At 40.8% G+C, this 14,759-nt stretch overlaps 1 protein-coding gene across 1 annotated transcript in view; it reads right to left on the bottom strand.

The window, feature by feature from the left end:
* Positions 1–14,759, bottom strand: part of plxnb1a (plexin b1a) — a 76,687-nt gene that overhangs the window by 23,872 nt on the left and 38,056 nt on the right. The window contains 12 exon segments of the mRNA XM_022193770.2: positions 764–933; positions 1,101–1,194; positions 1,857–1,979; positions 2,908–3,006; positions 5,408–6,166; positions 6,478–6,586; positions 7,072–7,180; positions 7,775–7,931; positions 8,141–8,273; positions 8,388–8,488; positions 11,463–11,591; positions 14,303–14,485. Of these exon segments, the coding sequence (XP_022049462.2) occupies positions 764–933; positions 1,101–1,194; positions 1,857–1,979; positions 2,908–3,006; positions 5,408–6,166; positions 6,478–6,586; positions 7,072–7,180; positions 7,775–7,931; positions 8,141–8,273; positions 8,388–8,488; positions 11,463–11,591; positions 14,303–14,485 (2,166 nt within the window).

Consider the following 14,759-nt stretch of genomic DNA (forward strand, 5'->3'; position numbering starts at 1 on the left):
AGAATTTTACATATAAATCATGATAATAGGGTTAGGGTTAATAATATAAGCTACTTTCCCTTTCTCCCTTGTCGTTTCTCTGTCTGTACGCTAATAAACGAGAAAATAATGGTTTGGTATTTTATATTAAATGGAAATTAAAGATAAATAACTCCACTGAAAAACGCACTGTTCAGTGTCTATTTGAAATTGTGAATTTTTGCATTTTTAAAGTCAATCATGGTCCAGTATGAAACTCAATTTATGTGATATGAAAATTCAAAACCCCAAAGTTCAGTTTTATTCAGTGAAGGAAAAGGGAAAAGATGCCATTTTTGAAGTCATTATGTAAGCTTTTTTTGTAAAATGAATAAATAAAACAAATAATAATAGTTGGAAAATGATACAAACATTATTATTTCTCTTAAAATAATGAGTCTAAAGACTCCCCACCAGTCGGTGGGGAGTCTTTAGACATCCATATAGAGCAAGTAACTAAGAAAATAAGACAAAACAGTTCCTGATGAGGGTGAAGATTAACCAGTCTGAGCTGTCACACACAGAGCTGCTGCAGACTTTCAGATGGGGATGACAGCAGACCACAAAATCTGTCCCACACAAGAAGAGAATCCACGTAGCAGTGCAAACAAACACAATTTGCTTTTGCCAGAATGTGAATTTTCACCACAAATGGCCACACAAAAAAATAGCAACACAGCCCTTTCTGTCCCGTTCTCTTTTGTTTCCTCTCTCAAAGCAAAGAAAGAAAGTAAAGAACTCTTACAAAGTGAATGACCGGGGCAGGACAGGTGTGTTTGATCTCATCGGTGCACGAGTCTTGGTACACGCAGCGAGAGCTGGCAGCACCGCCGCACCAAACACAGCCATATTTGGGGTCGGCAGTACGACATCGGCTGCAGTCTGACCGTCCCACCGAACAATTGAACAGAGTCACTGAAGGGGGAAAGGCAAGACAGTGATGAAAGGACAGTACTCTGTTGAACACACGCCTCCACTGCTGTGTGTAAACAGATTCTGTAAGATACAAATACTGTAATCTGCAGCACAGACATGCATGTAAAGAGTCACATTAGCACCAACAGAGTAGTAATCATACCCACCATACAGATCCTCAGCACTGTCAATGAGGAAGTTGTTCTTCCTGCGCACGTTAATCGTGGCTGGGTATTCCTCCACCGAGACAGAATATGCATACTGGAACAAGAGGAGCAGTTAGCAGTCAAAACAGCACAAGCACTACATGTGTATGAGCTGATGTTATGCAAAGCCACGTGCAAAGCAGTTGCAGTATGTGTCAAATTATCTGGTCATGAGAGCTAATAAAACACATTCATGCAGACACAAAAGGAGACAATCAAGAGACAGCAGTTTATTGATTATCGTTCACACAAACTGCTGCTAGTTTATTGGTGCGCTGTGGGGATGGATGTGTTTTTCCTGATTAAGACGGATTTGCAGATATTTTTAAATAGCATGATTGAGACAATTGGAGTAGTTTTAATTCATGTGCTGTGGCACTATAGTGACTCAGATTAGGTATTGGAAGCTTATTAAAGATTTGCTGGAACTGTCGGAGTGACAGATTTCCAACCAGTTCTATTGTTGAAATAAGAACGGGGTGGTTAGTATGGGACTGACAGACACAGAAAGGAGCACCATCGACAGAAATTTGAGCGATCCATTGAAAGTCAGTGAACAGTGGCATACTCATTATCCTTCCTTTCTTTTTTAGGCAATTGTACATACCTAGAAAAAAGTGAGCATACCTAGAATGATAGGCAAAACTCACCAATGTGTCTGTGAGTATTTACCATCCTTGACATTATTTCCAGAACTTCAAAGCTATCATTTCTGACCTTGTGTGGCTGACAGGTGATGAAGAAGACTGATGATTGCGTAGCATCCAGCTCCACGGAGGCATCCACTACCACTGACTGATTCTCAATGTCCAATACACACTCGTAGTCTAAATCCTTATCCTGAATGTTCACACAACATATACACACAGACACATACAGTGCATTAAAAAACATGGGTACAGACCTTTTGATTGCTAAATGATGTTTGGAGCTATGTACATTTGCAGTAAAACTGAAAATTGTCCAAATTTAGCTCCTGCTATATACGTCCAATTGTAATTCAAAGAAAGTGTGTGTGTGTGTGTCTGTTCTTCACATATCTCGACAACCAACATCTAATCCACTTCATACTTGGCGGGTATGTTACTAGCGACCTAAACAAGTGTAGTGTTGAGTTTGAAGTGGATCAGATGGGACCCTCACCATGGACTTTGGGTGCCTGCGGGCGGAGCCCCTGCTGCTAGGCAACATCATCAAAGGCAAATGTATGATGTCATAGATCAAATGCAAGATTCTAGAAGGAATCCGTCTGAAAATTCTGTGTGTGTGTGTGTGTGTGTGTCTGTCTGTACCACATCTGCTTGGAGATATCAGAGTTTAACCACCGACAGCCAGCACTAGTGATTAATTCAAAGAAAAGTTTTCAACATGTATCTTTCGGTGTTGATTGACTATTGTGCCTAACATGTAAATATTCAAACGATATGAAGTGGTAGCCACAAACTGACAGAGACAACTGCACCAGAGCCAAAATAACATATTTTAAATTAATTTATCAGACTAAGAATTAGCTTAATAATAATAACGATAATTGTAAAAATGCTATATATCGTATTCAATATGAATGTCAGCGTAGAGGCTTCAATAAATGACTTGCCTCCGAGTAAAATTCAAACAAATCTCAGATAAATGCTTTGTAATAGTGAAATTATGGATTAAATACATATATTTTCATATTCAACAGTAATATAAATGATCTGCTTTAATGCAGTCAAAATGTATCCCCACTGAGGAAAAAAGCTGCTGTCCCTTTGGACGGCTACATTACCTGAAAGAGGTTTAGGTGTTGTCCCACCAGAGTGATCTTCCTCTCCACATTGACAGGGAGGAGAGAAGAGTCCTGAACTTTCTCCACACATGGGCATTCCTGACAACACATTATTAAACAACATGGAAAATATGAAGCATATAAAAACGCTAGCATAGACCTACATCCTGCTTTGAGTCTAAATCTCCAACACTATGCACATACTTGCTCTGTGAGCAATAAATAAATATTCACGCACATTTTCATGTGTTTGCTCTATGTTGTTGACACAGACTTCTCTTGTCTGAGATGAACTTCCAGCGAACATCTGACTTCAAAGTTTGCTCCTGCTGTTGCACAATTAAGCCCAGCTCAACCAGACGGGTTTAACTACAAAGCAAGTTCAACACAGCCAGGTTTTCATTGCATTAGTCAGCCTGACATAACCTAAAGCCCCAATCACAGATAATGGATATAACAATAGCTATCAACTTTATTTGTTAACCAGGCTTTCTTCATCAGAGCCTCTGTGCATTCCCATAAAAGAGGGCGTGTGTCGATTACTTGACTCGTCTTTTGCAGACAGACTGATGACATATTGCTACTGTAGTGAGGAGGAACAGGTTGTTATAATGGGGAGCCACAAGGAATTAAAAAATTTAGCACATTATTTTAAAGCACTATAACTGCAAATGATAGAAAAGCTGGTAAAAAAAACTGTTAATGGCGTAAGTTAATGTATTTTCCCACTTAGTACTCTCTTAATGTAGCCGCTTATATCTAACGTGACGGCTGCACATTAGAGCTCTTAACCTTTAAACTTCATACATCTAAATATGATCCTCACAAATTGCATTTAGGCCTTACACTGTCTCATAATGCAGAATATGTTGAAATCGCTTTAGTTTTTGGTCATCCCAGACCAAAATTAATGTTGTCAAATGAATTATCTCTGTGATAAATACCAACGGGCTGATCATTTTAGCGTGAGATGGACTTGGCTGCAAAACAGGATCAAGTATAAAAACATATTGTTGCATTTTCTGTAAACATGCAGGGCTGATCAAGGCTTATTTAACTGACTTATCAGCTTTTTTGAATGCCCCATCCTTTGTTTATGTCCACAAGCTTAAATGGGGCACCAGACAGGACAAGGTTTCTCACTACCTATGAGGATTTTAATCAGATATGGTTGCTTTTGGTTCTAATCTGTCCCCAGTGTCACTGATCAGCCCTGCTGCACACTGGACTTACTAATGCCCATTGGTTTCACAGGTCTTATACAGCAAAGCATGGACTTGGTATTAGCCAATACTAAATATTCAAAGACTTGGTTCGAATCAGGGGCAAAAACAACTTGCGTTTTCTGCATCAAAAGCTGAATATCATCTTTGATTTAGATGCTATCGAGGAAAGTGGAGTCATAATGCAAAAATGCCCAATACCCAAATATGCCATCTTATACCTAAAACACAAAACAAAGGTAAAATTTTGAAAAATAAAAATAAAAATTAACAGCCAGGACAAGTACAAATTCCAGCAATGAAACATAAGACATACAAGTAAAACACAAAGAAGGAAGTGACTTCTTAAAGTATGATCAAAAATAGCAATGCATCCATTTCTCAGCTTGTAAGTCCTGGGTTAGAAAAATATTATGATTGCATGTTGCTTGCACTAAATGTGGTGAACAGCAATGATGTGGACAGGGTGGGCGGAGTTATCAAAAGTAGTTCAATGTTTTTGGAAAATACCTTTTTTTGTTGGGAGCGAAATGAGAGAAACAACATGTTTTTGCATCTGTCTGTCAAACATGAAGCTACAAAGAAGACAGTTAGCTTAGCAGAAACATTGGATGTAGGGCACACAGCGGAAGTGGCACTCTTGAGCATGTTAGCCCAACAAAATACAGTACTGTTCAAAAGTTTGGGGTCACTTTGAAATGTCCTTATTTTTTGAAAGAAAAGCAAAGATAGCATTAAATTAATCGGACATATCGTCTAGACATTGTTTATGTGGTACATGACTATTCTAGCGGGAAACAGATGATTTTTAATAGAATATCTACATAGGGGTGCACAGGCTCAGTTCCAGCAACCATCACTCCTGTGTTCTAATGCTACATTGTGCTAGCTAGTGGTGTTGAAAGGCTAAAGGATGATTAGAAAACCCTTGTGCAATTATGTGAGCACATGAATAAAAGTGTGACTTTTCATGGAACATATGAAATTATCTGGGTGACTCCAAACTTTTGAGCAGTAGTGCATGTTGGTAGATATGTATGTCATTATGTTTGCACAGAGCCACAACAGCTGTTTTGCTCTTCTTCCAGGCTTTACAGAAAGCTAAACTAATTGTCTTCTACCTGTAGGCTAGAGCGGTATAAATCTTCTGCGTTTTCTTTCAGTGAGAAAGAAAGGAAGCACAATTTCCAAAACACCACGCTATTAATTTGAGCAGTTTCTTGTGGTGACTGGAGCAACATTAGTACGCTATCCTCACATGTGGCTTCTACACTCACCCGAAAGTAAGAGTCAGTCGAAGAGTCAGACTGGGAGTTTTTTGCTGATTCAGAGTTGAGTTCAATAACTGTTTCAGGTGATTGTGTGAAGATGAACGACTGAAAAGTGGCTGAACTCGTTACTGTCTCCACCTTGCCCTCTGGGTTCTCCCACCTATTCTGCCAGGAAGGTGAGTCATTCGCCCCAGAAGTGGCTCTGGGAATGGGTTCCTTGTTGTTACTGATTGGAAGGTCTATTGAGAGCGGCAGTTCTTTGGACGTAGTTGAGCTTATTTCAGAGGAAGAGCCCACTGCTTCACCAGATGGCTCTAAAAATCTCAGAAGAGAGTTTACCTGGCCGCTAGTGCTGCTGGGTAATGTAATGTGGGGAGTTCCTTCAGTGATATTTAAGGTGGCCTCATCCTTTGAAAGGCCTCTTGTAGTGCCACCAGTTCCCTTTGTTGTTCCCTCCACATCAGAGAGGCCTGTGGTGGTGACATCAGTGTGTATGGTGGTGGCCTGGGTGGAGAGCCTGACAAAGGGGGGAGTTGTGGCAAGGGTAATTGGTGTGGTGGGTTCAGCTTTAGGGGTGGTGGGTGGTGTCACTGTGGTGGTAGTTGAGGGGACAGCTGTTGTTGTGGGGGCAGATGTCTCTGTGGGTGGTGGCTGTGTTGTTGTAGTGGTTGCTGTCGTTGTTGTTGTTGTAGCAGTCAGGACAGCGGGAGGTGAAGGGGTCGGTTTTCTGGTGGGTGGTGCGATGGTGGGTGTTTGTGGTTTGAACTTGATGACAGAGTAGGACAAGTGAACAAATGAGGAGAAGAAAGGACAAGAAAAAAAAGCATGGGGAAGACAAAATTAGGATAAAACACAAGGGTATGCAGAAATATGAAGTAACTTATGAGTAACATAAAAAACACGGTCAAAAACCTGTACAAATATGCAAATAAAAGACAAACACAACAAACGGATCGTACATGCATGACTAATGTGTGCAGCATGTCGCACAAAGCAATGCAAGTCTAGTCCATTTAACTTTGAATTTCAGCATTTCTCAACACAAGTGTTCCTTCTCACACTTAATGTGGACTCACATTTTGGTTGTAGATGGTGACTCCTTGGCTGCAGGTGTGTTTATGTGTGCAGACGTGCTGGTGAATACACCAGTTACACCCCCAGCGACTGCTAACACACCCTTGGCATCTAGCAGAGCGCACAGCAGGACAGGAAAAGAAGTCATGATGAAGACATTTGTGACAATGTAAACATTTAAAAAGCCCTTATCACAACTATGTGCATGATAATCCTCAATTCTCACATACAGAACACTGACACTGTATTATCCATGCTGTGATATTCATTTCACTTGCGCCACAGAGTCATGTTCAGTAGCATCCACTCAATATTCAATAGCAGAAAGGTACATTTTCCCCATACAGTACTACATGTGTTTGGAATTTCTTGTACTTATCAGAACAACTATATGTTTGGCTACAGTGAGGCACAGCATCAAAGCAGTCTGAGTCAGACATCTAATGTACAAATAGATATTCTGTCAGAAGTAACAAGCTGAAATACAATCTAGTAGATCTGCTAACAGATATATATTTCTCTTGATTAGATTTGATAATGTGATGAGCGACAATGTGTGTCTCTCTGAGTGTGTGTCTGTGTGTGTGTGTACTCACGGCCTGCGTCCAGACAGCTGCTGGACCAAACTGCAGTTGTAGAAGGTGAATTCTGTCTCTGCTACCGTCACATTTATGAATCGCAGCGACAGGGTCACCATCACGAACTCTGGATCAGAGCGAATTAGTTGTCAGGAAATGCATTACCGTTCAAACCTTTGGGGTCACTCAGACAATTTCATGTTTTCCACGAAAACTCACACTTTCATTTATGTGCTAACATAATCGCACAAGAGTTTTCTAATCATCAGTGTGCCTTTCAACACCATTAGCTAACACAATATAGCATTAGAAGACAGGAGTGATGGTTACTGGAAATGGGCCTTTGTACCCCTATGGAGATAATCCATTCAAAATCATCTGTTTCCAGCTCAAATATTCATGTACCACATTAACAATGTCCAGACTGTAATTTCTGATTCATTCATTTAACGTTGTCTTCAGTGGAAAAATTGTTATTTTCTTTGAAAAATAAGGACATTTCTAAGTGACCCCAAACTTTTGAACGGTAGTGTATGTCAGATTTTAATCTGATCATCATCTGTGTTGTTCTTTTAAGCTGCTTTGGTCTTCTTTAGATTCTGACTTTAACTTCAGTGGAAATATAAAATATGGTAGTCACTTTTGCATGTTTTTTTTTTTTTTTTTTGCATCTTTGCATGTACTGAGAAAACTGGACTGATTCCATGGGCTGAAAACTCACCGTCTCCATGGCCAATGGGGGGCAGATTACTGGCATCAGGGGTGGAGCAAATAACACCAGTGGTAGTGAGCAAGGCGGGAGTTTCTGTGTCCTGGAAGAAGCAGGAGTAGGCCTCTCCTTGTTTCAGACTGGGGAGGCCCTCTACTGACACTGCGATCTGAATGGAAAAAGAGAGGCAAGAGACAGAAAATACAAAAGAGCAGACGGTTCATCAACTCTGCCCGCTGAGGGGTTCACTCAAGACTTTTGTTAAACTAAAATTGCAATGTGCAAGCTGGATGGAATCATAAAATGTTACTGCTGGCATGCAGCAGCATATTCTAGTGCACTGCTCTTATTCGCTGCCCACTCTCTCCCCTGCATTACATCAGTTTTCTCCCCGCGGCTGATGTTGTACAGGCTGAGGTGCTGGATGCCGAGGCACTGCTGTGTCTGGTTGAAACTCCACAACCACTGACCCTGCACAGACCCTCGCTGACACTCCCACCGCTGGCCACAACTGAAACACCAAAGAAATGTTACGGGTAAGAGAACCAAGGAAAGAGGCAGCATGGAGCAGTGAAGAAGCCTTTTCTTTTTCTTTATTTACAAACACAAATGCACACTGACTCACCGTCCCTCCAGGACACACCAACCACAATAGGGGTCTTTGGCAGACAGACATGACTGACAGTCCAAGTGGTCTCCACATTCTGCCACGGGACGCTTCTCTACCTGAAAATGACACGCAAGTGAGGATTAGTATTATAAGATGTGAAATAGTTTGGCGCCCGAAGTACTACTGTCTAATAGTAAGTGATGAAGCATAAACTAATGCAATATAAAGCCAAGAAAGGGGTATCACTATGTTTTATTTTGGGATCACACTGGCTAAATTCTCTCCCGACAAAATGCAGCTATGTTTGCTCAGTGCACTCAGACAATGTGTTAGTCAATAACTTTGTGGTCAAAGAAATATGACTCCTTCATGAAGGCGCTAGGCCTCACAAAAGACTTTTAACTCACCCCAGAGTGCGTTAGATTTCGTTTGATTGCCAACCACAAAGTCATAACTAAGATTTACACACTGACTGAGTACACTGAAGGAGCACTGTTTTAACAATACTGTGCGAAACAGACTGTCAAGAGCATGTTAAGAGCATTTTAAATCTATCCTACACTTTTTATGTGAGATTTTTTATGGGATTTTTTTCAGTCACCAAAGACGGTATTACGGTCTAAGGATTACATGTCTTGTATCGTTCTGTATGGAAGCTGAACATCAACTTAGTCCTGTTGTGTAATGATGCTGGTTATCAAGCAGAAAATCAGTCGCTCTTTGACTTGGGCCATGAACCTCAGTGTGCACCAGAGTGGTTTGCAGCTAAGAGTAAAGTGGCCGGGATGAGACAGCACCTCAAGTCTGAGGCCGCGGATCTCTGTCAAAACCCAATGGATTGCTCTCTCTGGATTGGAGGTGAGTTTCCGTTTATAAGTGTCTATTCACAGTATTGTTGCTCACAAGAGACATGAAAATGGAGAGTGAAGTAGACATACAGATTGTGTCAGCAGTAATGCAAGCGTTGTACTGGCACTTATGGCACTTATCCAGGTTGTTTTCTCCTCATTAGATCCTTGCTTGTGTTGTGTCTACTCTCAGATGTACGTCGCTATTGGATAAAAGCATCAACATAATGAATGTGTAGAACTGTAGAGTTGTACTGGACTGCTGGGATGAAGACGGAGCTGAGCCTGAAGGTGAACCTCTTCATGTACCATCCATCTATAATCTATACAATGGGGTTAGATTATCGCAGGGCTACATGTACAGACAAACAATCACACTCGCATTCACATCTAAGGACAATTCAGAGTTACCAATTAAACTGAACATGTTTTTGTGGGAGGAAGCCAGAGTAAAAGCTGGAGTACCTGGAAAAACCCACGCAGTCAAGCGACCGGGGATCATCTAGCTGGCGAAAGTACAAAGTACAAACCACTCAGCCACCTTCATTTATGAGTCGATCTATATTCCTACCCTCACCTATGGACATGGCCTCTGGATAATGACTGAAAAAATGACACGGCAGATACATGTGGCTGAAAAAAGTTTCCTTTGTGGTGTGCATTGGCTCTGCCTTAAAGGTGGGGTGAGAAGCTTGGACATCTAGAGGGAGCTTGGAGTACAGTCATTGTTCCTTTATGTAAAAGCTAGTTAGGGCATCTGATTAGAGTGCCTTCTGATCACCTTCCTTTCTGCATCCAAGTGAAATGCAGTGTAGATCTTGAAATCTGGAAGAGCAACATATTTCATCTGGCCTTAGAATGCCATGGGATCCCCCAGGAAGAACTGGAATACTTTGATGGTGAAAGGGACGTCTCTAAAACTCTGCTTAGCTTGGTGTCACCACAACAGAATGCTGGATAAGTGGAAGAAACTGGCTAGATGGACAAATAAATCCAGGAATCTGTGTATGTGTGTTCTTTGTGTATCTGAGCAAACAGACAACTGTTCAAAAAAATTGGGATCACTTAGAAATGTCTCTATTTTTGAAAGAAAATTACTTTTGCCCAATGAAGATAACATTAAATGAATTAGAAATACAGTTTAGACACTGTTATTGTGTTAAATGACTATTCTAGATGGAAACGGCTGGTTTTTAATGGAATATATACCCCTATAATATAAGGATATAGAGACCCATTTCCAGCTAATTGTGTTGAAAGGCAAATTGATGATTAGAAAATCCTTGTGCAATTATGTTAGCACATAAATAAAAGTGAGTTCTCATGGAAAACATGAAATTGTCTGGGTGACCCCGAAGTTTTGAACGGTAGTAGTGTACATCTGTTCCACTACAAACTTTCAGGTTGTAATTCTAGGGTCCCAAGGAAGTGCAGTGAAGCAAATCAGCGGCATTTTTGGGTCTTTTTGGGGCCCTCAGTCTGTGGGTGGAGCTCCTGTTGCCAGGAAGCATAATCATGTATGATGATACATGATGATGTCACATTGTGAAAGTGGGCTCTCCACCAGTATTTCTTACTCAAACAAGCCACACTTCAATTCGCTTTTGAGACATTATTAATTTTGACAGATGCAGTGCTCTTAATTATCTTTAAAGATTTTTAGATATATATGTTAAATGTAATTGAGGCTGCAGTTCTACACTCAGATGCTGGTGTTCAGCGGTCCAGGACTACAGAAGCTATTCAGTGTATAGACTCACAGTTTCCCATATCCATCTATCAGCATCTACAGCTTCCCACACACACACTCTGTAGGGAGTGTGCCAACACAATGGAGGCCACTTTCTCTGATCAATACCATTGTTGTGTCCGACCCACACCTCCTGCTGAGTGTTGTACCTATCACAGTGGGGCTAGTGCCCTTTGACCTTAACAGCCAGCTGGCCTCTCTGTTTTCTTTAAAACTCTTTGCCTCTCATTCTTTTATACTCCTTTTTCAGCGGGAGAGACACAGCTTGAGGAAGTATAAAAGCCTGAAAAACTCTGACAAACGATAAATTGTCTGACAATGAATGACAAGCCATGTTCAGTCTCGTGTATGGAGACATCTGTGTGAGTGGTTGAATGGGGAGACTCACCAAAAAGGCTGCGGCTGTTTATGCATCTGTTGAGTATTTTGAGCATAAAACCCATGAAACCTACAACTTTCCAAAAATGTGTAAGTGGGTTTTTGTATACTTACAGCAGTTTTGGTCATGATGTAGATGTGGGCTCCATTCTGATCCAGTAAAAGGTCACTGTTAATGGGTGAGCTGGGATGGATCGTTGTGTTCGCATAAACTTCCACCATGCCATCTTGGCCAAGATAGACCTAGAGAAATACACAAGAAAAACAGAAAATACTTCAGCAACTGTGCAATATATGAAAAAATATCACTACCATTTGATTTACATTTCCAGGACAGGATGGATATGCACTTTTGAAAGGGATATATTTCTTACACTGCAAATCTAAAATAAAAGGCTGACAAAAAAGAAAATAACGGAAAAGGAGTACCTTCTTCAGCTTACAACTCATGCACAAATCAAATCAGACTTGCGCAGGATCGCAGCAGAAGTGGCCATGAATCAGATTACTGCACAGTCAAATCTAATATGAAGCGCAGAACGACACCTCTGGCTTAAGCGATTCCCAGGCCTTCAAACTCTCATGTTACCTCATTTTAATGAGATCACTGCGAACAGAATGGAGAATCACTTGTCTGCCCCATTAAGAGGATGCACTCAACACATAATGGCATGGGAAGCTGCTCTGTAATGCTTGGGGATATTTATGCAGCGTGTTGTTTTGCATGCCATGTTTAGCATTTTCTAAAATCTATCCTAACACTTGTATGCCTACATGAACACTGAAAGTGTTACTATTATTATTCCTCCTGTTCATACTGCCCTGAAGAGATCCTTTAGCGATTTCACTGTGAAAGTTAAAAGCCAAAATCCACAGCCCTGGTTGTTTGTATGATACATTGAAATTTTGTGCTACGGCTAAATTTAAAATAGGCTCTCTTAACTGCCAGATAAAAAAACTGCTCAGTTGGACGAATGGACATCCAAGTGCTGCTTTTAGGCAATCCTGGAAAAAAAAGTGAATCTATCCTTTGAAGATGCCTTCTTGCTTGCTTTTATTTAAATCCATATAATAACAACCCCTGTTTAATAAGTGTGTGGGAGGTTAAGATAGGTGGATAGATATGCCGTTATTAATTTGCAGTGAGTGGATTAAGTCCCTGAAGGCTTATCCTAATCCTAACGGAGTACTTCCTCATTTTTGGATTCATTCACTTTGTTTCCAAGAGTTAAATAAAACTGCACTACTACTTACATCCGTCTCATGTCTGTGTGCAAACTTTGGCGCTCGAGCCAGGAGGTGGTTAGCTAAGCCAACATTTTCTTCTTAAAAAGTGAAGCTCAGTAAATGTCATTTCTGACCTTAAGCAAACAATAGTGTCGTAATAATAAAGGTCAGACTTGCTCTAAGATCACTTTTTGAAGTTTTCTGAATTTACCACATTTTTCCTCCATCTTATCTCAGTCAGACAAAGAAGGTTCAGGATTTTATTCATCCATGCCTCCTTAACATGCACTCCAAGTGAATGTGGGAGACAGGAGAAGAGGCTGTGGCTGTCTGGGACCAGATGTCAACCCAATCTACTGCAATAAAGTTGTGCTACCTAAACCGCAAAGGGTGTCCAAAAGAAAACTCAGGGCAGTATTTAAATTCTGTAGTGCAACACTTAGTGAGACTGCCAGGACCGCATCAAACTTTGAGCAGCACTTAAAACTGAAGCATGAAACAAGTTAAGTTGAGCATAAGTGATGCTAGTAAATATAGAAGGTGTTCAGAAATCTCTGGCTCCACAGTTGTACCAACATGAGAGTGGCATCGATCTGTTCATCTAAGTCTTGGCAACTCTATCGATGCAATAAGGATCTTGCTGACTAAATCTGCAAAGATTAAGTTGGTGACACCAATTTTAGACCATCTATTGTATACAAACTACTACAATATTAAATTTGAAATGGGTCAGCAGTTGTCAATTTGCCTGTAGCTGAAACACACACACATACACACACACACATATATATAGATTCCTGTATCTGGATGCTGTGGAATTTGTCCTGCTGTGATACGATAATCCTGTTACAATAGCTTACTTCACATGGCTACATGGAGTGCTGCTTTGATCTGCTACCTAATAGTACCAAGTCTGGCTTTATGTCTCACGCTCTCTCTTTCACACAGACACACAGCTAAGCAGAACTACTAGACAAATATCTCACAGCAGAGTTATGTCTACAATCCTCTTATCTTGATCCCTTCATGTAACTATCTCATCTATGCAAATGCTGTTCAAAAGGTGGTGCCACGCTTCAGTTTTTGGACAGCAGTGTCAAAAGCAGCTCTCAGACCTTGACAAACAAGGTGAGACTCCAATCAAAATCTATTCTGGGCTACATATTCCACCGGTTTTCTAAAAAACTTTACACCGCTTTAAAGTATTAGCTCAAAAATGCATCAAGTCTCCAACAATCACACTCCGCAGTCTGCAGAACAAAAAGAAAAACATTAAGCATGGGATCATAGTGGTATGCTAGTCTGTGTATGCTGGAACATTTTAAGTGTTGGAATGAAGAGAATCTTTCAGGCTGTAGTCACATAATGATGTAGAAGTATATGGGAACTGGCATAGACTTGGACAAAGAAACATCCCTGAAAGTGGATTCAAAAGTTTTATGTGGTGTAAGATGTGTTTGCTTTGCTGGGATCTGATTCATAGACAAGCAGACAGTAAAAACCGCAAGGGTAGGGCTGTATGGACACAGTATTAGTTAAGCCTTAACGCTTGTGTGACTGCAGTGAATGGAAAATTACAACACTGGCTTGATAAGTAATTACCTAATGGTCTAAATATTTCCATGGTACTGGTGGGTCAGGGGTGTCTCCCTGCCTTCCACTAGTCCCTGCTGGGGAGGCTTTCCAACAGAAACCAAAAGTGAAAGCATGCAAAAGATAAACGGTACCTTGTGGAGAGTCCCTTTGGAGTCTCCCAAGAAGGCAATGCTGTGTCCGTCTCTGACACTGACAGCCACAGCAGTGAGACGGGCAGCTGAGGTGTGCCATGCTGCTTTAGTTTCCAGCGGTGCCCGGCTTGCCATTGGGCTTGGGGTGTGGTCGGAGCCACAGGGATACGCCTTCAGGGTATTCTACAACATATAGCAGGATAAAAAGTTTGTTTTATCCTTAAAAAACACAGAGATTTATTTTGAGGTACTCACTGGTTTATGTTCATCATATTTTATATGATTGTTTTTTTGTTTCTAATTTAACTCGTGCCAAAAACTTAAAGCTTCAGACAAACAAGTTTATGTTCTTGCTATTGCCTCAGAGCCTGTGAATCCTCTTAATTCATCATAAGAGGATTGCCCCATAGATTAAAGGAGACTCAGTCAGACACAACCAACTTGCTCTTTTGGTTTT

The sequence above is a fragment of the Acanthochromis polyacanthus genome, chromosome 6, assembly GCF_021347895.1.
Source record: "Acanthochromis polyacanthus isolate Apoly-LR-REF ecotype Palm Island chromosome 6, KAUST_Apoly_ChrSc, whole genome shotgun sequence".
NCBI lineage: Eukaryota > Metazoa > Chordata > Actinopteri > Pomacentridae > Acanthochromis > Acanthochromis polyacanthus.